General features: G+C 38.4%; 1 protein-coding gene across 2 annotated transcripts in view; it reads right to left on the bottom strand.

Moving 5' to 3' along the window:
* Positions 1 to 15595: 15595 nt before the first annotated feature.
* barc (RRM1_TatSF1_like and RRM2_TatSF1_like domain-containing protein barc) overlaps positions 15596 to 25495 on the bottom strand; it is a 224230-nt gene continuing 214330 nt past the window's right edge. For both annotated transcript variants that reach the window (XM_068346066.1, XM_068346065.1), the window contains exon 8: positions 15596 to 15706. In XM_068346066.1, coding sequence (XP_068202167.1) covers positions 15622 to 15706 — 85 coding nt within the window. In that variant the 3' untranslated portion in view covers positions 15596 to 15621. The remainder of the gene's footprint in view (positions 15707 to 25495) is intronic.

Here is a 25495-nt window from a genome sequence, read left to right on the forward strand (position 1 = left end):
TATGATAGTTGTATCATGCATTATAAATTAGAAGAGGGTGGATAGCAAGATAGAAGGAAACGAGCAGAGATAAATAGGATTTGCAAGTGTAACCAAGGGCTGAGGGAACGCTGTAAACCCCCCCCCCCCCGAGTAATGCATAGTAATAGGTGCACTGAGAACACTATAAGAATAATATTCAAGTGTACCATAAATTGAAAAACATACTAAAAAACAATTTATCTGTACACACACACACACACATATATATATATATATATATATATATATATATATATATATATATATATATATATATATATATATATATATATATAATATAAACTTATTATCGACACCGATTTGAGAGAGAGAGAGAGAGAGAGAGAGAGAGAGAGAGAGAGAGAGAGAGAGAGAGAGAGAGAGAGAGAGAGAGTGTTTCAGGTGTTCATCAGGGAAATATAATCACTCACAGTTGACATTCAACTTCAAAGTATGCACAAGACTTGTGTTGGTTAAGGATAGGGAAAGCTATGGTTTTGGCCGAGAAGGGGTGTTTGTAGCTCCATGATGTATTGTAATGCAATGTAGATACGAATATATGGACAGTATTAAAGGAAAATCATACCTGATTTACCAATAAAAGTCAGACAACAAAAGTCCACAATTTACAGTTTGGCAAAATTATAGTACAAGTCTAGGTGTGGAATCTTCGATATACAGTACTTTTCCACTTAAATCTTTAAAGCCTATGATCACTATTTAGTGTTACCAACTTTTAAAGTATAAATAATAAGCATAGAAATAATCTTATTATGTTATGGTGCAGAATATTACATGATTTATATGAATCCAACGAGAGTAAAAAATAAGTGTTTTGAAACAGTAAAAGTCTTTTACTCCAATGTGGGTTTCTATATCGAAGGTTAGGAATATAGTAAAAGTAGTAAATATGTGAATGACAAGAATGAGAATGTAGACTATTAGTTTACTTATGACACAGCCTACACAGGAATAGTGGAAAATCGAGAGAAATTATAGAAGGGGACAATACTGAATAGATTGATTGTAGAAAGTATGAAATTGATATTTTGCAATGAATAACAAAATTGGATAATATAACTAGTGGTGGAGAATAGAATTGCATGGAGGCACGCCATTTGTAGGCACCTCTTAGATAATTGATTTTTTTTTTACTTTAACTTGCTTTAAGTGTCATTTCTTGGTTCTATAGGACGGGGTTTATACATCAAGCAACTCGGGACCTACAAGATCTGTTTCTTGAATACGCTACATTCCTATGTATTTAAAGGACTACACAGCGTATTCCTCGATGGTCAATTGTCAAATTGTTATTTGGTTGATTACAATGGCTGCCTCTGTAGCATTAATGTTAAGCTTCAACTTCTCAATAATTCCGATGATATTTTCTGGATTGCTTGATTCTGCCCGTAATTGAGCAATAGTCATTATTCATGGCTGAGAAGTCAAATTCAGGGCAAGTCTTGGTCGACGTTAAATGTTTTTAGTACCTAAATTGTGAATTTGATTCCCCAACCATGAAGAATTACTTTTGCTCACTTACTGGCAGAACACAGTAATCCATAAACAATCATCCGAACTATCGAGAAGTTAGAGCATAAAATGAATGCTACTGAGGCAGCCTTTGTATTCAACCAAACATGCCCTAAGGAGGCTCTACTACCAAAATCGATTTTCATTATTATTATTGTTATTATTATTATTATTATTGTTATTATTATTATTATCATTGTTATTATTTTTATCATTATTACAAGCTAAGCTATAACCCTAGTTGGGAAAGCAAGATGTGTTAAAGCCCATGGGCTCCAACAGGAAAAAATAGCCCAGTTATGCAAGGAAACACGAAAATGGATGAAGTATACCCTCAAGCAAGAGACCTCTAATCCAAGACAAGGTAAGACCATTGTACAGAGGCTATTTCACTAGTAACGACAAAAGAACAATGATTTGATTTTGGAGTGTCCTTCTCCTATGAGAGCTGCTTACCATATCTACAAAGTCTCTTATACCCTTACCAAGGGGAAAGTAGCCACTGAACAATTAGGCAATATCGCATGATTACAGTAGTTAACCCCTTGAGCGAAAGAGTTGTTTGGAAAGAATAGGCCAAACTATTTGTTGTGTGTAAAAGACAAAATAAGCCGTAACACACGAGAGAGAGAGAGAGAGAGAGAGAGAGAGAGAGAGAGAGAGAAATATATATATAAATATATATATATATATACATATATATATATATATATATATATGTACACACACATATATATATATATACACAGTGAGCCCTCGCTACTTTGCGGTTCGACCATCGCGGATTCACCACTTTGCGGATTTTTTCATAACCCATATATATAAACATATCGCGGACTTTCCGGAAATTTCAAAAATACCGCGATATATGAAGACCCCAAATACGATATTTCGTTACCTGTAATTCCATTAATACTGTAATTAGTAATATCTGCTCTTACTGATTGTTCATTGCATTACATATGACATAATTCAGTACAGAAAGAAATAAAACACGAAAAGAGAATATGATCATACGATAATTCAGTATATAATACGTAGTAAAATTAAATCGAACATGAAACGCAAATCAGATGCAGTCATACCGTATTAGAATGGTGTAAGGCTGCTGATGGCTACTACTGTACTACAAATGTAATGGATGTGCATCTTTTCCATGAATCCTTTGTATGTATACGTACGTAGTACTGCATCCAATAATATTCTTTGTTGCAAAAATCACATCTCGAATAAGCGTACAGAGAGAGAGAGAGAGAGAGAGAGAGAGAGAGAGAGAGAGAGAGAGAGAGAGATAGAGAGAGAGAGAGAGATAGAGAGAGAGAGAGATTGACACACACAGAATGAGAAATGAAACAAAAACAGTGATGAGAGAGAGAGAGAGAGAGAGAGAGAGAGAGAGAGATATCCAATAAAACACACAATAGGACAAGAAACAAAAACAGTGATGAGAGAGAGAGAGAGAGAGAGAGAGAGAGAGAGAGACATATCCTACAACAAAACAAGCGTAAAATAGCGTACGTAAAGCTGTACTGTATACGTAGGGTACCTTGTACTTTGAATTGGTAACTACAGTACTACGTAGCATATAAGACGGATTGTGATTGGTTCAAGCGCTGATAGATGACGAATCAGAACCCAAGTTTTGTAATCTAGCCTGTGATTGGTGTTTTGACCGCTTCTCCAACCCGCAGCATCTTTTCGCGTCCACTTTGTCTGCCGCTCTCTCGCTGTGTAGATGTTGCTACGTTATTGTGAACTTTAATCTGTGCTGTGCGTGACTGTTTTAAGTTGAACTTTTTGTTGAACTTTCTGTTAAACCCTACTGTACAATGGCTCCCAAGCGTTCTGCTTCTACTAAGGCTGGTAGTGAGCCTAAACCCCACCGAAAGATTTTGACGATTGCTGAGAAGGTGACGCTTCTCGATATGTTAAAAGAAGGCAGAAGTTACGCGGCCGCAGCCCGCCATTTTGGAATGAACGAATCCACCGTTCGCTACATCAAGAAGGACGAGGCGAACATTAGAAAGACGGCTGCCATAACCTTTAGCAGATCAGCGAAGCGAGTCGTTACCACGCGTAATAAAACGATCGTACACATGGAAGGTGCTTTAGCAGTGTGGATTGCCGACTGCCGGAAGAAGAACATAGCCTTGGATACGAACACCATCCGAACCAAGGCTTTGAGCTTGTATGAGAATTTTGCGGCAAAGGAACCTCAAGACGACGATGGCGACCATGCTGAAGATGATGATGATGTAGATGAACCTCAACCAGGGACATCCACTGATTCCCAGCCTCAGAAACAACGTTTTTCCGCCAGCAAAGGATGGTTCGCGAAGTTTCAGAAACGCTTCGGCCTGAAAAGCGTTTCCCTGCATGGCGAGGCTGCTTCCGCTGACACTGCCGCTGCTGAAACTTACGCGAACGAGACTTTCAAGAACATTATCGCTGAAGGTGGATACAAGCCGGAACAAGTGTTTAATATGGATGAGACCGGCTCGTTTTGGAAGAGAATGCCGTCGCGAACTTTCCTGTTCAAAGAAGCCAAAGCCTCTGGCTTTAAAGCGTTCAAAGATCGCGTAACCCTCGTGATGTGTGGCAGTGCTGCTGGATTTTTGCTAAAGCCGGGGCTTATTTACAAGTCGAAAAATCCTCGCGCTTTGAAAAATAAAAATAAGAATCTCCTTCCCGTGTACTGGATGCATAATCAAAAAGCATGGATTACGAAGATGCTGACCTCCAACTGGTTCCATCAATGTTTTATCCCGCAAGTCAGCAAATATCTCTTAGAGAAGGGCTTGCCATTCAAGATCCTTCTCCTTATGGATAACGCTGGTGGACACGCAACTGACCTGTCGCATGAGGGCATTCAGATTGAGTTCCTGCCACCCAACACAACGTCATTAATTCAACCGATGGACCAGGGGGTTATCAGGGCGTTCAAGGCCCTCTACACGAAGAATACCTTGGCGGACCTCGTTGCGTGTGGATGCTGCCCAAGAAGATGAAGATGAAAATTTCAATTTGAAGGCGTACTGGCGGAAGTACACAATAGCCACGTGCCTGCCGAACATTCAGAAGGCACTGCAAGAAATGAAACCTGCAACCATTAATGCGAGCTGGAAGAAGTTGTGGCCCCAGATTGTTTACGACGACGAGGGATTTACACCGTCTGAAATTCAACACCCTGCAATACGCAAATCTGTGCAGTTGGCTGCGATAATTGGAGGTGACGGGTTTGGCGACATGACGACTGAAGACGTCGACGAGTTGTTGGACTGCCATTCCCAGCCGCTAACTGACGCAGACCTAGAAGACCTGTCGAAATCGGCCAGTGAAGAGGAGAGTGAAACACAGGAAGAGACCCAAGAAAATGTCGAAGAAACTGGCTTAACATTAGAACGGCTTGCCAAGTTCTGCAACCATGCGAAGGAGTTGAAAGAAATGTCGCAAGAGTGGGACGAGGATATGGTTCGGTCTATGCAATTCTGCAACAAGATCGATGACGACATGACTCCCTACAGGATGCTCTTCGAGCGAAAAAAGAAGCAGCGGCAGCAACTTCCGATCACAATGTTCTTCCAGCCTCGCAAAAAAGAGCCAGTTCCTCCTGCTAGTACGCCTTCGGAAGAAATAGAAGAAGTGTCCCAGGAAGAAGTTGAAGAGGTGTCCCAGGAAAAGACACCTCCGTCTGAAGAGACGTACAATACTATCATTGGCTGCACAGTAGAAGACATCATCAGCTTCATTATCATCATTTCTACTGTGCAGCAAATTCATCGCCATCATCATTCAAGTTTTTCTTCAACTTCTTTCGTGGTGAGTACAGTAACAATCTTTATTTTTTACTTTAATATTCTAACATTTTAATATTTGTGCCTGTTTTAGTTTAGTATGCATTAAGTTAAAGGGAAGGTTTTAAAAGTCTGAATACACATGTTATAACCTATCATATTTTTTTGTTTAAAATTTACATTTACTGTACGTACGTAAAACAACTCTCTCTCTCTCTCTCTCTCTCTCTCTCTCTCTCTCTCTCGTAAATTGTTTTCCTGCTTTGCTACGTATGTACTGTATGATTTTATATAGATACGGTAAATAATATTTGTAATAACACATTTTCTAAAAGCTTTTACTGTAATATCATTATTTATCACTTTCATCATGCGCGTTAAATGCCTTCGTTTGTTTACTGAGCGTACTTTATGACGCCGTCGTTTCAGGCGGCGTCATAAAGAAAATCATTTCATTTGGAAGTCCTAAGAAAAATTAAGTAAAACATTGGTAAATAACAAAATCAACATACTGTACTGAATAATCAATATAATCGATGCAAAAACTAACCTATACACAGATGTGTAAATGCGTTTGTTTCTTCATTATGATCAGAGATAAACGTAAACAAAACATTGGTTGCCATTTTTTATTGTGCTTTTTGGCGTGTTTAGGAAATGCAGGATATAAAATCGCCTTTAATATTTGTGGTTGTTTTAGTTTAGGGTACTGTAGTACATGCATTAAGTGTTCTGTACATTAAAGGGTAGTTTGTTAACAGTACTACGTACAAGGGAAGGTTTTAAAAGTCTGAATAATACATGTTAAATAAATACATAAATATGGTGTCACTACTTCGCAGATTTTCACCTATCGCGGTCGGGTCTGGAACCTATCTACCGCGATAAACAAGGGCTCACTATATATATATATATATATATATATATATATATATATATATATATTATTATTATTATTATTTTCTAAGCTACAACCCTAGTTGGAAAAGCAAAATGCTATAAGCCCAGGGGCCCCAACAGGGAAAATAGCCCAGTAAGGAAAGGAAAGAAGGAAAAATAAAATATTTTAAGAAGAGTAACATTAAAATAAATATTTCCTATATAAACTATGAAAACTTTAACAAAACAAGAGGAAGAAAAATTAAATAGAATAGTGTGCCTGATTGTACCCTCAAGCAAGAGAACTCTAACCCAAGACAGTGGAAGACCATGGTACAGAGGCTATGGCACTACCCAAGACTAGAGAACAATGGTTTGATTTTGGAGTGTCCTTCTCCTAGAAGAGCTGCTTACCATAGCTAAAGAGTCTCTTCTACCCTTACTAAGAGGAAAGTAGCCACAGAACAAATACAGTGCAGTAGTTAACCCCTTGAGCGAAGAAGAATTGTTTAGTAACCTCAGTGTTGTCAGGTGTGTGAGGACAGAGGAGAATCTGTTAAGAATAGGCCAGACTATTCGGCGTATGTGTAGGCAAAGAGAAAGAACCGTAACCAAAGAGAAGGATCCAACGTAGTACTGTCTGGCCAGTCAAAGGACCCCATAACTCTCTGGCGGTAGTATTTCAACGGGCGGCTGGTGCCTTGGCCAACCTACTACCTCATATATATATATATATATATATATAAATAACGTAGTACTGTTTAACCAGTCAAAGGACCCAAAACACTAGCGTTAGTATCTCAACGGGTGACAGAGGAAATTAGAAAACAAGTCTTCAGTTTCTTCTTGAATATCTTAATATCTTCAGTCTTTCGGATGTCTAGTATGAGCTTGTATTGTTTGGGAGCGGCACATTTGAAAGCTCTAGAACCTACAGTAGACACCAATCTTCGATCCAATAATTTGAAACCACATGTAATTATTCTTGTCTACACGATTTGTTGGCTGCACTGTGTAGAAATATTCATAGCTATTTTTGGACCTTCGTGACATTATTTTATGATTTAGTGATTTTTAGCTAATCCATTTTATCATTTTGCTTGTCGAAATATTACCGCTAGACTTAGGCTATTGATACCTTTGACTGACCATAATATACTACATTGTATTCCTCTCTGGTTACAGCTCATTTTTCTTTTGCATACACATGTACCGAATAGCCTGGCCTATTCTTTACACACCTCTTCTTTCTTCATACACCTGACCACAATCAGATAGCTGAAAAATTATTCTTCACTTAAGGGGTTAACTACTGCACTGTAATTGCTTAGTGGCTACTTAACTGGCAATTAAGGGTAGCCCAAAAGGCACTTTAGCGATAGCAAGCAGCTCTTCCACTGCAATTTCCAGGTAGAATGATAAAATAAAAAATTAAGATTCCCACTAATAATATTGTTTATGGTACGGATAAAATCCTTTCATTTACAATAATAAGTAAAAACTTGGAAGCGTTCCACCTATCGTGCGATCGAGTGCCCGCAAACTTATTTTGCTGAGTGAGCAATTAGGATTCAGGAACCAGGGTCTTTGGTTTGAGTTCTCTTGCTTGAGGCTAGGCTCAAGCACAATATTCTATGTTTCCTCTCCTCCCTGTTGGGGCATTTGGATTCATAGCATTCTGCTTTTCTAATTAAGGTAGTAGCTTAGCTAGTAATATTAATAAGATAATAATCGATGGGAAAACACATTCCGATTAAAATTTTATTAATCATAAACGGCAGTATAGTTAAAATAAAGATAAAAAATTAAAATATGAAATAGGAATTGTTTGAATTTTCATATAAATCCCAGTAGATATTAAATAGGACAGACTATTATTTAGCTCTTCGTAAAAAACAGAAAACGAAATCCAATATTGAAGTAATGAAAACGTTTATTAGTATACTGAACTAATTTTGCGATATATATGTATATATATATATATATATATATATATATATATATATATATATATGTATATATATATATATATATATATATATATTAGAGAGAGAGAGAGAGAGAGAGAGAGAGAGAGAGAGAGAGAGAGAGAGAGAGAGATCCACCTAACTGCAATAACAATCATAGACAAACTACACTTCCATAATTGAAATGAATAATCATGGTCAAACTACTGTGCTTACCATCTTCATGTATCGATTGTGTAATAAAAATCGATGTATTACATATCTTAAAGGGTTGGCTAGGATTTTACACATGTACAGGCTTTCAAATAACACTGCAAATTTGGGTACTCGTCAATCGTATACAGTAGAGTCCGACTCAATAATCAGTAACCAGCGGTGATACACAAATGCAGGATATCATCTGTTAACTGCATAACAGTTGGTTATTGCTCATAAATTTCCAGAACACACTATATATTTTCTATGATGAAATAAAAACTACGCACAATGTAGGAGTTGCATTTCTTAAAAAAAAAAAATAATCCTAACCTCATGATCATAGCTTCCACTTTAAAAAGTTACAGATGATCTGCGTAGGCTTAATTTTAGGTCCGTCAGACTTATAGATATGTCTAACATATATGCCACAATACTGTAGCTAGGCAGGAAAATTCATTAAACCATTCTTTTCCATGGAATGATTTACCTGAAGAAAAAAAAAGGGGCATTTCTTAACGTAAATTAAATATGTGGGTAAAGTACTTTACAAACTAAACAATCACCTCACTTTAGAATACAAGACCAGTTGGTCATAGGCTCAACCCTGCTCCTCCTAAAGAACTCTAAAGAGATGTGAATATGAGGGATGAACTCTTATGAAGTTCACTAACTTCACAATTACAGTTAATGTCATCTTCCATTTTCCCGGCATCTTTTTTTATACCAACAATTCTCTATGTATGCAGCAATGAGTCCATTTGACACTTGGCATTATATCTTGGAGCTTTACCCAGAGTCCTTTGTACTTAACTGATATTTCAAGAGCCCCACCAGCACACTCTTACTCATTTTGGCCATCCAATTTCATAAGCAGTTTTGAAATCATTCAAACTTGAATACTCACCTGTATTGTATTGATAACAAAAGAAAAAAATCTTTGATAATTATAACATCAAATCCATATCATATGAATTGAAGTAAAACAGCATTGTTAGAAACATTCATACTTTCATGTAATTCCAAAGAATAATATTGAGTTTTCATCAATCTTTTCACCAGCTGATTTTTAACACTGCCAAACATCTATCTTTACAGTGGCGTTTGATGATGAAATGAGAGCAAAACTCTTGGATACTCGACCTCCATGCATTCGAGATGCAATGACTTTGGCAGAAGGCAGAATTAGTTACTTTACTTTTGTATGAGGTTGCCCACTCTTGGCCATTAAATGAGATACATCAAAGGAAGCACACACATTTTTATTATCACACCCACTTGCTATTTTCTATAGCATTTGGATACTCGACCTCCATGCATTCGAGATGCAATGGCTTTGGCAGAAGGCAGAATTAGTTACTTTACTTTTGTATGAGGTTGCCCACTCCTGGCCATTAAATGAGATACATCAAAGGAAGCACACACATTTTTATTATCACACCCACTTGCTATTTTCTATAGCATTTTGTCTTGAAAGCAGTTTATTTAGTCTTCTCTGAATTACTGTTCTATGCCATAAATCTTCAACACCATATGTGGCGTACCTCTGTCAACTCTATCACAAGCTTTTGCTAAGAACATTTATATTTCTATTTCATTCCCTACTTCTCCTCTAAGGTTGCATCCACACAACCAGGCAATGCCCTGTGAGTAAACATCGTTACCGTACTAAGATGGGAGGCAAGAATGAGTGGTGATGTCAAAATATTAAAAAACAAAGGCATGGATCTGGCAATAAACAGTGTTACTAGATCTGAGCCTTGTGTTTTCTTTACTCATTCGCTGGATAAATGCTGGCAGGAAAAGTTGAAAGGTGACAGGAAAAGTTGAGACCTATATCTGCATCCAGGTACTCAAGTTGAACTTAAGGCCACAAAATTTAGTTAGACCAAGTTGTTCCAGTCCAGAGCACTCAGATAACATTGCCACGATGAGCTATTGAAAGGAAATGAAAATATAGAAAGTGGCACAAAAATATAACTGATAGCCTACACTTTGAATAAATTGCAAGGGGAACCTATGTAACAATTTTACATGAACTGCAAGATGGTTACAATTCAGACTTTAGGAATACTAAACAAGAATAGACACCAAAACTTTATATGATCTTTCTAGAAATGGTACAGCTATTTATAAACATGAAGATAACAGCCTGATGTCATACATTAAACATTTTACCTCTGGAACTGTGTACTTGCCAGTGTCTTTGTTCCTCGCTTCAACTTGGCTACAATTACTGATTGGATTTATGAATTTGGGTTTGAAGGCTCAGTGCTAAGGCTGGGAGGTCACGTTAAACACTCATGTTTAACTAAGGGGAAACCCCCGCAGTTGCACTCCTGAAGTAAAGGTTAAGGATTGAACGGCAAGATGGGAGAAAAGATGCAGCAACAGAGATGTAGCAAAGGCTAAAAGCAAGTGTAACTACAAGCCGAAAGGATGTGGCAACGATGTTTAATTAGCGCCTACAGTGCATCACTTGAGGTTAATTGATGGCACTACACCACAAAGAGGGGGATACATTTGTGTTTGCACATTATTTTCTGATATATTTTTTACTGGGTTTTAATGAATTAACCAATTTCTTGGTTGCCCTTCAATACGAGTTGCTTTGACTCCATACTTCCAATATCATTTACAGTACTTCTTCACTAAGCATTTTTTCTAGTTAACCTAACACATCTCACAAATGAAAAAGTTGTTTGGTCCTTACAGCTTCCTTGATGTCTTTCCATGTTTAAATGGGTCATACTTTTACTCTTATTTTTATTAGTATTTAGGATGCATAGCTTGTATATTCTACCACAAGGTTCAAGAGATCTTTCCTTTAAATCGGTCACTATAGTGTCTCAGTTTATGCCTACTAAAATTCAAGCAATTATTTTTTAGTATAATTTTCTTGAAAAAATACTGTATATTGTATATTGCCATATTTGAGAGGCTCTCAAGTTGGCCAACTCTTCTTAAAGAGGTAATCACCAAATAAAGGACCATCTTCAAGTAACATCTGAAAAATAAGCTTCATCCACAGATTCACAGAGAAGATTTTAAGGAGTGAGCCCAATTAGATGGCTTGATTAACTTTAAAAAGTGTTGGAATAGCCTCTACAGTTCCACCGAAGAACAAGCGAGTTCCCAAAGAAAAAAAAAATTTATTTCTTATGAGGAGACTGATATTTTCTGGTGTCTCCACAAAATACAGGCACTGACTGAATGAATGTCCCTTGCAATCAACAGCTAAGCAGGTTTTTTTTGGTCTAGTTGAGCTTGAGGGTCTAAACCCTGCACAACTTTGGCTTAGTTTTGCAGACTATTGAAAAGCCTCTTTCTTATACTTCACTGGACAGAACAATTGAAGGTTTAAAATATCCATGGTTTTGTTTAACTGTTGAAATGGAGATAGAAACAGTAGCTTATTTCACTTCTGAAGACTAGAGGGATGTCTACTAGTAGAGTCAAGGCTGGAAACCATTCCTCATGGAACCAAAGTAAGGCTACTAGTTGGGGGGCTTACACTTTTGAAACCAGTCCAAAATTCCCAATCTTAGGCAATATGAAGGAAAACAAAAGATTTCCTGACTGAACCATACATATATGAAGGGAACTATCTTCCAGGTTGCTGGCTCTGAGAGGGGTGAACAGTATGTTAGATTATTCTTGCAGAGGCTGGTTGTGAAGAAGTTTACTAGGGGGGAAAGACAGTTGCTATATACCTTCTCAGATGTTTGAATGTAGAGATCACTCTGAAGGAATAACCTAGTTACTCCATGTGATGCTGTTTGCAATCATATTGTTTCCCTAGTAGTTGGACAGCATTGGTTTCTCACTAGATGATGGAGACTGCTGGTTGATAAAGGGTTTTAATATTGTTCCCCATTGGTTCCTCACTTATGTTTCTGTGGTCCTGTTATCGTCAATGGCCACTGTCTGGTACCTCACCTTAAGAAAAAAAAGCTTTTAAACTGAAACAAAATGTTTAACTGAAGTGCAGCCAGGACACTACAGGCAGAAGGAAATTCTTTGGCAGTTACTCTAGTCACTAGAGTAACACACTAGAGTCTAGTGTGTTGGTAAAGAAGATTTTGGTAAGGGTATGGAGCTGTCAATCAAAGATTCTAATAATCAAGACAAGCTTATGCAGTGCTCATGGAGTGCCTCCTACTTGAACTCGGAAAATCTGATCTACACAATTGATGCAGTTCCTTGGCCAAATTACACATCTGTATACATTACATTTCTTACCAGGTATGTCAAAGTAACTTTAATATAGTGGATTGAAATAGAATTAAAGCAAAAGATGGAAAAGCAAGAAAATGATGGAAAATACACAATACAAAAAAAAAATTATGTGAAGAGTGTCACTACCACACAACATAAAAAATGAAAAAAATAGGTTTAAAGTAAAAAATAGCCTTAAGCCAATGGTTCGAGAATGTAAATTGAAGTAAAAATACTATACTGTATGTATATCCTAAACTACAATCAGAATTATACAATACTCTAAACTATACAATATTCACAATCAATGAAACAAAATAAACGCCTAAACATTTACAATAAAAAATTGCAATATTTACATATCGGGCAACATAATGGGTGTTAACTGAAGTTAGTTATTGAAATGATTAAAATGCAGAAAAAATACAGACCAAAACAATAACTTAGCACTTAGCCTAATTTATGTCATAAATAACATTAGCTACAAATAGAACGACTGAGCTAACTATCTAACAGATCGATGCCAATTAGTACATAACCAAGAAATGCCTCAAACACATCAAACTAAAGAAGCATATCAAGAAATAAAAAGATTAATAGTTCTAATAACTCTCAGGTGGCTAAAAAAATACAAATCCAAGTACAAGGTTTAAATATAAATAAACATTACTTTAAGAAAAGAGACTACAGAGAATGCAAGCTGAAATATTAAACTAAGAGTATTGATATATGATTAAACAAAGGCAAATCTTCTGAGAATAAAAAATTTTTTATGGCCTTTATGAGCTTCAAACAGGACAGCAGACACTAGTATGTACTAACCTTCTAACTGCAGCTGATCATCTCTCTTCAAAATAAAACTGATGTATTTGATACTTGGTGACACATAATATAGGCTATACATAATGGGTTTGTGGTAGAACAATCATTATTTCTATGAAACCTCCTTTATAATCTTCATGCTTCTCTCTTGATGCCTGCCTTAATAACGATGTTTATCTTAAAAGTAAAAACTTGCTTGTTTTCTATTCTTGTACAGTAAAATTTAGCTATAAATTGTAAAACGAATATAAAACATGTACCTAATGCAACAATATAACTTTCTCTCTTTAATTATAATGCTATTAATAATATTTCACAGCAATACTGCCATATATGTTGCATAGTATATGAAAATGTATACAATATTGTATTGTAACTTCATCAAAGGTAAAACTAAACTGATGAAAATACATGGCAGGCTACATGAACATACTGTAAATTGTGAAAACTACTAGGGAATATAAGTGTTTACCTATCTTAGATTCCTTTGCTTTTCTCTCTATGTATGCACTCCTTTTTGATTCTGTATATTTTTGCAATGAATTTCAAAGGTAGAAAAACCTAATTACAATAATGAACTATGTTTGTAAATAATATTGTAAATAATGATAAAACAAGGTAAGGCTAGTGTGTAAGTTTGTATGAATATTGTAAATGAAGATTACAGAATCAATAACAAAATAAACATTTATCAAAAGAGATCAACCCTTTGAGCGCCATTAGACATTTTACATCTAGATATTTCTATACTCCCTTTGGTACCATTGGATGTTCTATATGTCAGTTAATCTTTCTCTTTCTACTAATATTTACAAGTATGAAAAAATTACAAAACATATATTATATATCAATGGAAAGGAAATGTATTTGGCTATGTAATAAAACAATTGTAAAGCCTGATCTCTGATAGTTTTTGTGCTGAGTTAAGCTTAATGTCCCCAAAAAGGCTTGAGTACCAAATTTTTTGGTGATACAGTATGTTGGTGTTCAAAGAGTTACTGTACTTTTTTATACTTTTCGCATCTGCGAAGGGATTTATAAATCATGGTTTTGACCACATTATTAAGAAGAAATTACTCATTATGTGTATTGTTATCTCATATGTTCATAACAACTATACTAACTTACAGAAATGAAGCAACATCTTACTGTTTTTCCTTTTTCATCACTGGACTATTCACTTATTGGCAGGACAAGCAAAGCACCATTTGTCGAAACCGAAAGTAATTCTTTCACAACTCAATATACACAGAAACATATGAAAGGCAGGCAATACACAAGGTTTCTTTTTTAATAAGAAGTAAATATATAGAAACTGTTCTACAAAATCTAAAAGTATGATGAAAAACCAAACTCTCACAACTCGTGATAGTCCAATGTTATTGGCATTACTTAATAATTTAGTTCTTAAAAATTTTCTTAAAGGATTTTGAACTGCTCTGAAATACAATATCTTTCCCTAACTTCCTCTTCCAACTATGTATTTTTTACATATTTTTTATGTATTACAACTTGCGGATGCTTAATGACCACGGGTAAACATTCTGTTTTTCAAATTGGTCACAAGCATTTTCATAGCTTATTACAAAAACCATTTGATAAACCTAAATAGCTTTAAATAGCCAAATAAAACTTGAAAGTCATCATTAACTTAAAACCCAAGTTAATAGGTAAAACTCATCTTTTAAAAAAATTAGCAGTTTTTGACAGTCTGTGAATCCGAAATATAATATGACTTATCAACATACATTTTTGTTGGTTCCAAACAAAAAATACTGTATCTAGTATGTTTGCTATCTCTGCACACAGTATTACGGCAAGATGTTAACAGCAAATGATATAATTTAAGGCCAAACTGTCATATAAAAATATTTGTAACCAGACTAACTCAACTAGCCAATTATGCTTTGTTCAAAAAGATGAATGGACTACTCAATACTTTCCGTAAGCAGTTTGCAGAGTGAATCTAATTCCTAATTTGCTCCTATACTCAATTTTATTCTCCTATATCTCAAGTTATTTCTGGCCATACAGTTGGTAATGTAGCTTAAGTTGTACTTCATTATTAATTGTTATAGATAAAGTTTTGATGTCATTTTAGAACAAAGAATATATCAGGATGTCTGGTTGCCTCTAAGACAGTAAAAGGGATAAAGACACTAAATATTAGAACCACTGAATAGACAATCTCTTTATTCCTTCTTTTCATTGCCAGTTTCCAAAAACTTATCCCACTTTTTGAGTCTCTCTTCCCTTTGAGCATCTGTCTCTTCTATCCTGAAATGAAAATTTAATCATCATCACAATAATCCATTAATAATTTCAATGTAACACGTTACATTGAAGATTGACATATAACCGGCATTATGAGCTGTACTGTATACGTACAATTAATGACAAAATAAAAGTTAAAAGCTAAAAATTTCATCTGATGTACACTAAAAAGCTGTCATGTTGGACTTGTTAAAAAAAAAGGAAATAATTTGTATTTTTCCAAATGATACAAACCTGTAGCTATTTAATAGGGATTATCTCACACTCAATATCCAAAGGAAAAAGCAATCCTTTTGGCTGATGTGTTTGACAGTAAGCAGAGTAATGAGAAAATTGATCTTCCTCATTCCTGTTTCCCTGAGACTAAACTAACTATAGTAAATTCTTTTTAGTGAGGCAGATTTGCACGGACTTACAGGGATGCCCTTTTAGCTCGGAAAAGTTTTCCTGCTATCTGATTGGTTACAATTATCTTGTACAACTAATCAGCGATCAGGAAACTTTTCCGAGCTAAAAGTGCACCCCTGCGAGTCGGTGCAACTCTGTCTCACTAAAAATAAATTTTATAGTTTAGCTTTTTGATCTTGTGAAATTAAAGCTCTCTTGATGTACCTTGATGCTTATAGAAGCATAGACTCAAATGGTATTTTTCCTTTGTTTATATAAAGCCTGCAGATTTCTTAGCTTAAAAGTTATCTGTTATTTTACAGAAGTTAGCAAGAGGAGGAGCTTTTAGCATTTGTTGGAGAATTGGTAATGTTACTCCACTATGTAAAAGTGTTTTTGGTAGCTAAAGTCCAGCTGATTACCACCCAATTTACATAATTCCCATATCTAAAGTTTTGGAACGTCTTTTGGAAAAACGTCTCAAGAGGTTTGTTGAAGGTAATCATCTGTTCCCTAGTTTGCAATTTGGTTTTCGTAAAAGCCTTGGGGCATGTGATGCACTTCTTATAATCTCTAATGCTGTAAAGAAATCACTTCATGGTGATCAGAAAGTTTGTATGATTGGCCTTAATTTTAGAGCTGCCTTTGACTGTGTTAATCATGAGGCCCTTATTTTTAAACGTAAATACTTGGGAGTGGGTGGGTTGTTTCTTAGCATTACTACAGAATTTTTAAGTAATAGAGTTGTTGTTGATGGGCTCCGTAGCAAATATAAGAATGTGATATCTGGTGTTCCTCAAGATAGTATTCTTGGCCCATTACTTTTCATACTACGGTATATACACATAACATGTGGTTTGTCTAGAAAACAAACTTGTTCCATATGCATATGATGCTACACTCTTTGCATCAATTCCATCTCCTGAATGCAGATCTAGGGTTGCTGAATCCCTTAATATAGGTCTAACTAAAATTGGTGCATGGTGCAAATTATGAGCATGAAGTTGAATCCTAACAAAACTCAAAGTATGATTATAAATAGGTCAGGGGACAGAGGCTCATCAACATCCAGATCTCAGCATTGATAATGTTTCTTTAACTCTGTATGACTCTTAAAATTTTAGGTGTGATGCTCGACAGCAAATTTACTTCTAAGAAACACATTAGGTCTGTTTCTTCTTGAATTGCACAAATAATTGGCTTATTGAGAAAGTATTTCAAGATTTTCAGTGATCAATCTATTCTTAAGAAGTGTTTTAATTCTTTCATTCTACATTGTTTCAAGTATTGTTCTCTTGTCAGGTCTTCAGCTGCTGATTCTCAACTTAATTTGTTGAACAGGAACTTAAATCTATTAAATTTCTTATTTCTGATCTAGATATTAATCTCTGGTACCTTCGTTCAATTAGTTCGTTATGTATGTTGCATAAGATTTTTCATAATTCTGATCATCCTTTACATTTAAATCTTCCCGGACAGTTCCATCCTGTTCGTAATACTGTACTAGGTATGCAGTTACAGGCAATTCTAATTGTCAAGCCTTCTCCACCATGAGGCTCAATACCACATAGTATTCTAGAAGTTTTATTCCAGCTGAGACAAATTTGTGGAATGATCTTCCTAATCGGGTAGTTGAATCTGTAAAACTTGAAAAATTCCAACTTGCAGCAAATGTTTTGATGTTGAACAGGCTGACATAAGTCTTTTTATAGTTTATATATGAAATATCTGTTTTGATGTTGTTACTGATTTTTAAATATTTTTTTGGGGCTCAGGCCATGTCGTCCTGATGGAAGTTCCTTTAGGGTAGCTTCCTAGGGTATATTTGACTACGGTGATATTCTCAGAGAATTTACCTTAAGGTATCCAGAATTCTAACTCCTGGAGCGAATATCCCTAAATAAACTTAACATGGGATATCGCGTAATATCAGAGGACGTATTCTTGACACGCCACATAGCTATCTACACCCCGAATAGAATTAACACTTCGAGGGGTCAAAGTGGCAAGAACACGAAAAACGAGAATGAAAGGAGAGCTGTTAATAAGGTACCTCTCCTATCCCGCTTCGAGTGTGTACATAATGCCGCCAACGGCGCCATCTTCATTTCTCTTTTCCGTAGCTCAACAACTCGGTGTTTTCCCTGTGATTTCTCGTGATCTTGGAATATTTTCAACATTATGATGCTTTCTCCAGCCTCTTCTGCCTCTGGAAAGTTGAGTATTATCTTTATGTATAAATGTAAGCTCTTGGTGTTTTGAAATAAATCGAAAGCGATATTAACGTATACAAGAGCTGTTGCCTACCGGAGGCGTCCTGGATGCTGTCGCTCGCTATGCATGAGTCATTTAGTTAGCCAGAGCGACGTTCCCGGTCCTTATGCTTTAATAATTCTAGCTATTTAGCTTTACAATAGGAATTCTTTATATGATGCCGTTAGTATTTCAGTTTCAGCGATTGAGGTAACCAATCCTAGCCTACGCTAGGCTTCGTAGCCTAGGCGTTTGGCCCTAGTATTTTCATGCATGATATACAGATTTCCAAGTGTTTTAAAATTTATTGAAGCTATAGGCAGTTTTATACATGTAAGATATTGTTGATATTTTCTTCCAAGATTGTATACGAGAGAGTTTTGGTGAATTTAGGTAATCGATTCTCTCCGCGCCTAGGCTAGTAGCCTATGGGGCTTTAGTATACTTTCGCACACTTCCCCGGTTGCTCTTTTCTCATCTGGAGATTAAGTTCAATCCCTTTTCCCTCTGATTAAGCCTGACACTTAACCCTAGTAGTTTTATCTGAATAAGTATTCAGATATAACTATATTAGGGTGTTTCTGTTCTATTCCTGTGACCAGAGAATCTGGTTTCAGGTTTGGGCAGAACATCAGAGTAATTAGTCTGGGGTCTGTTTCTTTCTAGCATAGAGAATGAGATTCCTTTGCTAGGTTAGGAGCAGACATAGGAGGCTTAGCCTCCCTAGACCACATCTGAAGGTTTCTGTACGAGATGATTCCTTCTTTTAGTGATCTAGCAGACTAGTCCAGTGTTGTTGTTCTCAGATTGAAGGATAAGATTCTTCATTTCCTTGTGAATAACAACATCAAACTTTGTTTTAGTATTGAGGGAGGTGGCAAGTATTGCTGACCTCCCTCCCATAGATAAACCCTAGGCTAGGATGAGCTTTCTTAGCCGTTGGGATAATCTCATACTAGAGCAAAGTTTGCAGGACCCTCTTCTCCCTTTCCCCCCTATCCTTAGTAATGGCCTAGCTATTACAGCTCTTGGCTGTCGTTCAACATTTGTACCTAGAGTAGGTTAAGATGTGGAACTGGCTCAGTCCTTTTCCGGCCGGCAGAGGCCTAACTTCTGTAGTGTTCCCCAGACCTCCTTTGGTCTTACATCCATGTCTGTCAGTAGAGCCCGGCAGGCAATGGATAGAAGGAAGCCTGAATTTTACATTCTCCCCTTTCTTATGTTGACTCTTTCTGGATGGAGGACTGTAAGGCAGTGCCGTCTTATATCCTTACCTCCATTCTGTTTTCCTTTTAGTGTATGTAGCCCTAGCACGGCTGCCGGCTTGATGGGCCGTCAGCCGGGCGGCATAGGTAGCCTATCATTGCCGGCCAGCAACAGAAGCACACCATAAGATCTGCCGGCTGCTACGATTAGCGGCCGGCAGCCGGGTGCTAGTGTTTATAGTTGCCGGCCGGCACACACAACTGAACCAGCGATCTGCCGCCCAGTAGTCTAAAGGTAGTATACCTTGGAACTATATTAAGGTACGTGCCGGCCGGCAGGTTATTATATTGTATACAGTAGCCAGTATTTTTACAGTATAGTATATACTGCATGGAGAAAACTATAGTATAGAATATATTGTAACACTAAGTTCTTCCAACATACTTGTGTTGCCTTGTACAGCCTTTGTTGAGACCGTACAGATGAAGAAAGTGAGTTCTTTCTTTATTAATTATCCAGTATATTAAAATTCTTTATAATGGTGTGAGCTACACCTACATTTTCCTCTGGGAAATATGATGAAGGTTATTCTAGAATAAGATTTAACCTTAATTTTATTATCTGGAAGGTTATAGCAATTGGCTGGGCAGGAAATACAAGTATGTGTCTTTCCTTTCTAGCTTAGTTATTTCAAGCTATATATATATTAATATTAGTTATCCAGTGATATGTTTTTCACTTGATACTCATGGAATTTCTTCAATTTACAGCAGGACCATCCGAAGTGCGGGAGCATGTTCTGCAACCTCCGCAGCAAAAACTTCTGTGGACATGAGTTGTGCAGGAGGCACGCAGCATGCGCAGTCTCCAAAGGTGATCTCCGGTATTGAGACCCTCAGGTATGTACTATTTGCACTAACCTGATTACTGAGGCATTTGACGCCCCTAAGTCAGCGGAATCAAGGAACGCAGCTAGGGAAAAGCTTCGAATCTGGGTGAGGGGCTTCCAGAAGAATACTTCTGGCCCCTATCTTCCAAGAGAGAAGATGAGGGCTTACCTTTTTCCTAAGGCATCGGCGGATGCAGTGATTCCTCAGCCTCATGCAGAGATACCACTAGTTCAGATTCCGGTTGATTCTGAAGTATCGGACGCCCTACAAGACATCCAACTGGACGATAGGATGTCTGAGGTGTCTGAGTACACTGAAAAGGATCTTCTGGCAGAAGGCCAAGAAGAGGAGCTGACCCAGGCTCCTGATACTGAGGAGGAAGAAATCAACGAGGGGTCGGTAACATTGGTTCAGGCCCCTGAACCTGTTCCCTCAACATCGTCTGCTATCCCAGATGATCTGGGAAGGACTCTCTTCCATCGTTGAAATGATTCAACAGATGCAGAAGAAGAACGATGAAAAGGAAGCTGCAATGAAGTTGGAGATGCGAAGACTTGCAGCATCACGAGGGCCCCAGAAGAAGCTCAACGAGAAAGGATCTTCCTTTGTGCTCGGATGCTAATCCTTGGAGGTATGCCGAGCACATGCCTATGATAACTGGGAAGATTGTCATATCGGAAAAGTTGGGTTCAATTCCCTTTGAAGAAGTGGAATTCTGGCCCAACAAGGAGTCTTACCCGGACTGCTATGTCCGTCTTAGGAAGGAGCCAGCCTCAAAGGAAGAGACGGAGCCGAAGGAGGTCATAGTTTTTGACCATAGTAAAGCACAGGCTTTACTGACGAGCTCAATGAAAGAGAGGGGCTTCACAAACTCAAAGGTACCAGCTTTGAGTAAGAAGCATCCTTCCTTTGTGGCTTCTACCAGAGCCTTTCCCTTTATGAAGAAGGGATTTAAGGCTGCCTTGAAGGCGGTTGAGGCAGGGAAACCATGTCCCTCCTTGGAGGAATGTAAGCCTCTGTCCCTGACCTTACCCATGGACCAGAAAGACTGGAAGGACGTCCATCTTACCTTCTCAGTCGGGAAGTTGGAGGCCGATATTGCCGGACGTCAGTTCGGTGAAGACCTTCCAAAGCTGTCAGATTTTCTCTTGCGCAGGGAGCAAGAGACAAAAGAGAGACTTGCTGCATCGATGTCATTACAAACGACTCTGGAAACGATGGTAAGTGACCCCAAAATCCAAGATATGTTTATTATAGTGGCCAAAACCCATCTGGCCACAGTAACAAAGGACCTCTATAGTTTCATCAAAGCTAGGAGACCTTGTAGAGAGTTCGTGTTCGCCTCGGCTGCAGTGAGGCACGAACCGAAGAAACTGATCTCCTCTTGCAAATGGGGTAAGGACCTCTTCCCTAACAAAGTGGTCAAAGAGCTAGTGGATAAGGCCGCCACAGAGAATAGAAACCTTCTCCAGAAGTGGGGCCCAACTCTTAAAAGAAAGTCTTCCCCAGATGAGGGTCCCCAACCTAAAAGGAAGACTAAGAAACCTAGGCTATCCTCTCGGCCAGCCAAACCTTATAGACAGCAGCAGCAACAACTTCCCATAACCGCAGTTTCTCAGATGGTGGCACAAACCCCAACCATGTACCAGTTGGTACCTCAAGCCGTGACAACTCAGTCACCGGCGTTTAACCCAGCATTCGAAAGGCAGACAACTACCTTTCGCCCAAGAGCTAGAGGAACAGCCAGAGGTTCATCTAGACGCCCTTCAAGAGGAAGGGGGTTCAGGGGAGGACGCGGTCAAGGAAGCAAGGCCTCAGGTCAACAACAGCAGAAGTGAAATGCTTCCGGTAGCAGGGAGACTTCATCTTTTTCGGGAACGCTGGACCTTCGATCCCTGGGCCCACAGCCTAATCAAGAATAGACTGGGTTGGAGCTGGTACAGCACTCCATCTCCGTTCCCACTATTCTTCCAACACTCTACCCCCGTTCTGGAAGAATATATTCGAGAACTGTTGGAGAAAAGAGTAATTCGAAGGGGTAAAGTCCATCAAGTTCCAAGGAAGGCTGTTTTGTGTTCCAAAATAGGACTCAGAAACACTCAGAGTCATTCTGGACTTGTTGTCACTCAACAAGTTCATAGTAAACTACAAGTTCAGGATGTTAACACTTCAACACATAAGGACCCTACTACCCAAACGGGCATTCACCGTCTCTATAGACTTGTCAGACGCTTATTGGCATATTCCAATCAGTCGTCACCTCTCCTCCTACCTAGGGTTCAAGCTACAACGAAGACTCTAAGCCTTCAGAGCCATGCCATTCGGGCTAAACATAGCCCCAAGGATTTTCACGAAGCTTGCGAACGCAGCTCTCCAGCAATTATGCCTAAAGGGAATCCAAGTAGTGGCCTACTTGGATGACTGGCTGGTGTGGGCAGCATCCAGGACAGAATGCATGCAAGCTTCCCAACAGGTGATCCAGTTCCTGGAACATCTAGGATTCAAGATCAACAGAAAAAAAGTCTCGACTTTCTCCATCTCAAAAGTTTCAGTGGGTGGGAATCCACTGGGACTTACTGTCACACCAACTTTCCATCCCTGTAAAGAAGAGGAAAGAAATAGCAGGTTCTGTCAAGAGACTACTAGAATCCAAAAGGAAATCAAGATGCGAACAGGAGAGTGCTGGGCTCTCTTCAGTTTGCCTCAGTAACAGACCCTGAGCTAAGAGCACAGCTAAGGGATGCAACCGGAGTTTGGAGAAAATATGCATCAAACGCGCAAAGAGATCTGATAAGTCCAATTCTGACTTGTCTACGAACGCTTCTCAAGCCGTGGTCCAAAGCCAAGCAACTGAAGAAATTGGTACTTCTTCAGCCACCTCCCCCCTCAATGACTATTCATACAGACACTTCGAAGAAAGGATGGGGAGGTCATTCTCACAGGAAGAAAGTCCAAGGAACTTGGTCAAACCTATTCAAGATGTTTCATATAAACTTTCTGGAAGCCATGGCAGTACTTCTTACATTGAAGAAAGTTTCTCCTCGCCATTCGATCCACATAAGATTGGTACTAGACAGCGAGGTGATAGTGAGATGCCTGAATCGACAAGGGTCGAGGTCATCTCAAATCAACCAAGTGATGTTGGCCATCTTCCGGCTAGTGGAAAAGAAGAGATGGCACTTGTCAGCAGTTCACCTTCAAGGGGTCCGCAATGTGACGGCGGACGTTCTATCCAGGCTCACGCCGATAGAGTCAGAATGGTCCCTGGACGCAGGATCATTCTCTTTCATCTCGAGTCAAGTCCCGGACCTGCAGATAGACCTCTTTGCGACAAAGGACAACAAGAAGTTACATCATTACGTGTCCCCGTACGAGGATCCTTTAGCGGAAGCAGTGGACGCTATGTCCCTCGACTGGAACAGATGGTCCAGGATTTACCTGTTCCCTCCGCACAACCTTCTACTGAGGGTCCTCGACAAACTGAGATCTTTCAAGGGGAAAGTGGCAATAGTGGCTCACAAGTGGCCGAACAGCGTTTGGTTCCCTCTGGCATTAGAACTACAGCTGAAGTTTCTACCACTACCGGATCCAGTTTTGACTCAGCGAGTTCAGAAGTCGACTGTCTTCGCTTCATCACAGAAAACCCGGAACCTGCAGCTCTTGATTTTCTCTCCCTAGCGGTGATAAAAAGATTCGGGATATCAAGAGACAGTATAGACTTTTTAGAGGAATATAAGTCCAAATCTACCAGAAGACAATATGAGTCATCATGGAGGAAGTGGGTGTCCTTTGTCAAGGCGAAGAATCCACAAAAGATCTCGACAGACTTCTGTTTATCATTCTTCATCCACCTCCATGGTCAAGGTTTAGCAGCCAACACAATATCAACGTGTAAGTCCGCCTTGACAAGACCTATTCTATATGCCTTCCAGGTCGACCTCTCTAATAACATTTTTAACAAAATTCCGAAGGCCTGTGCTAGGCTCAGACCATCAGCACCTCCGAAACCCATTTCATGGTCTCTGGACAAGGTTCTTCATTTTGCTTCAATGATGAATAATGAGGAGTGTGCTTTAAAGGATTTGACCCAAAAAGTTATATTTCTGTTTGCACTTGCTTCAGGGGCTAGAGTTAGTGAAATAGTAGCCCTCTGGAGAGAGGAAGGTCATGTTCAGTTCTTAGATGGGGGAGAACTGAACCTTTTTCCGGACCCAACGTTTCTTGCCAAGAACGAGCTACCCACCAATAGGTGGGGTCCCTGGAGAATCTGCCCCCTGAAGGAAGATGCATCTCTATGTCCAGTGGAGTGCCTAAAGGTCTATCTTTGTAGAACTTCAGACTTTAGGGGAGGACAGCTGTTTAGGGGAGAAACATCAGGCTCAAATTTATCTCTGAAGCAACTAAGGGCGAAAATCACCTATTTTATTCGCAGAGCGGATCCAGATAGTACACCCGCAGGTCATGATCCAAGAAAAGTTGCCTCTTCCATAAATTTCTTTAATAATATGGATTTCGAACACCTTCCCTCATACACTGGCTGGAAGTCATCCAGAGTATTCTTTAGACACTATGCGAAGCAAGTGGAGCAACTGAAGAGGTCTGTGGTAGCAGTAGGTAGTGTTGTTAAACCTGCTGTTTAATTCTGCGAGGAACAGTGAAATTAATCGGGACGATTAATTCACGGGTGGGTGTGTAGTCACGGACTGTTTCTACAGACCAAGTGTTAGGCCACTAAGGTGTCCTTATCAACTGTTCCATAAACAAAGGTGAATCAAGCATCAGTGCAGACACGTGTGCCAAGCGTTTCTAACGCTAGTGTGATTGAGTAGTAAGACATACTATAATAATATCAATATTTTGATATTAAAAGTGGCGCATATATGTTTCCTTTTCAGATGAAACAATATTTTCTGTTTTACTATGATCCTTATGCTTATTTATTTCTTCATCCACATCTTATAATTTTATAACTGTCGATTAACCAATATATTTTTATTGATTTTCAATAAACTAGTTCTTTGTGAACCTTGCGTCTTATTCGCCTATGTCATTTTAC

The sequence above is a fragment of the Palaemon carinicauda genome, chromosome 22 (genome assembly GCF_036898095.1).
Source record: "Palaemon carinicauda isolate YSFRI2023 chromosome 22, ASM3689809v2, whole genome shotgun sequence".
Taxonomy (NCBI): domain Eukaryota; kingdom Metazoa; phylum Arthropoda; class Malacostraca; order Decapoda; family Palaemonidae; genus Palaemon; species Palaemon carinicauda.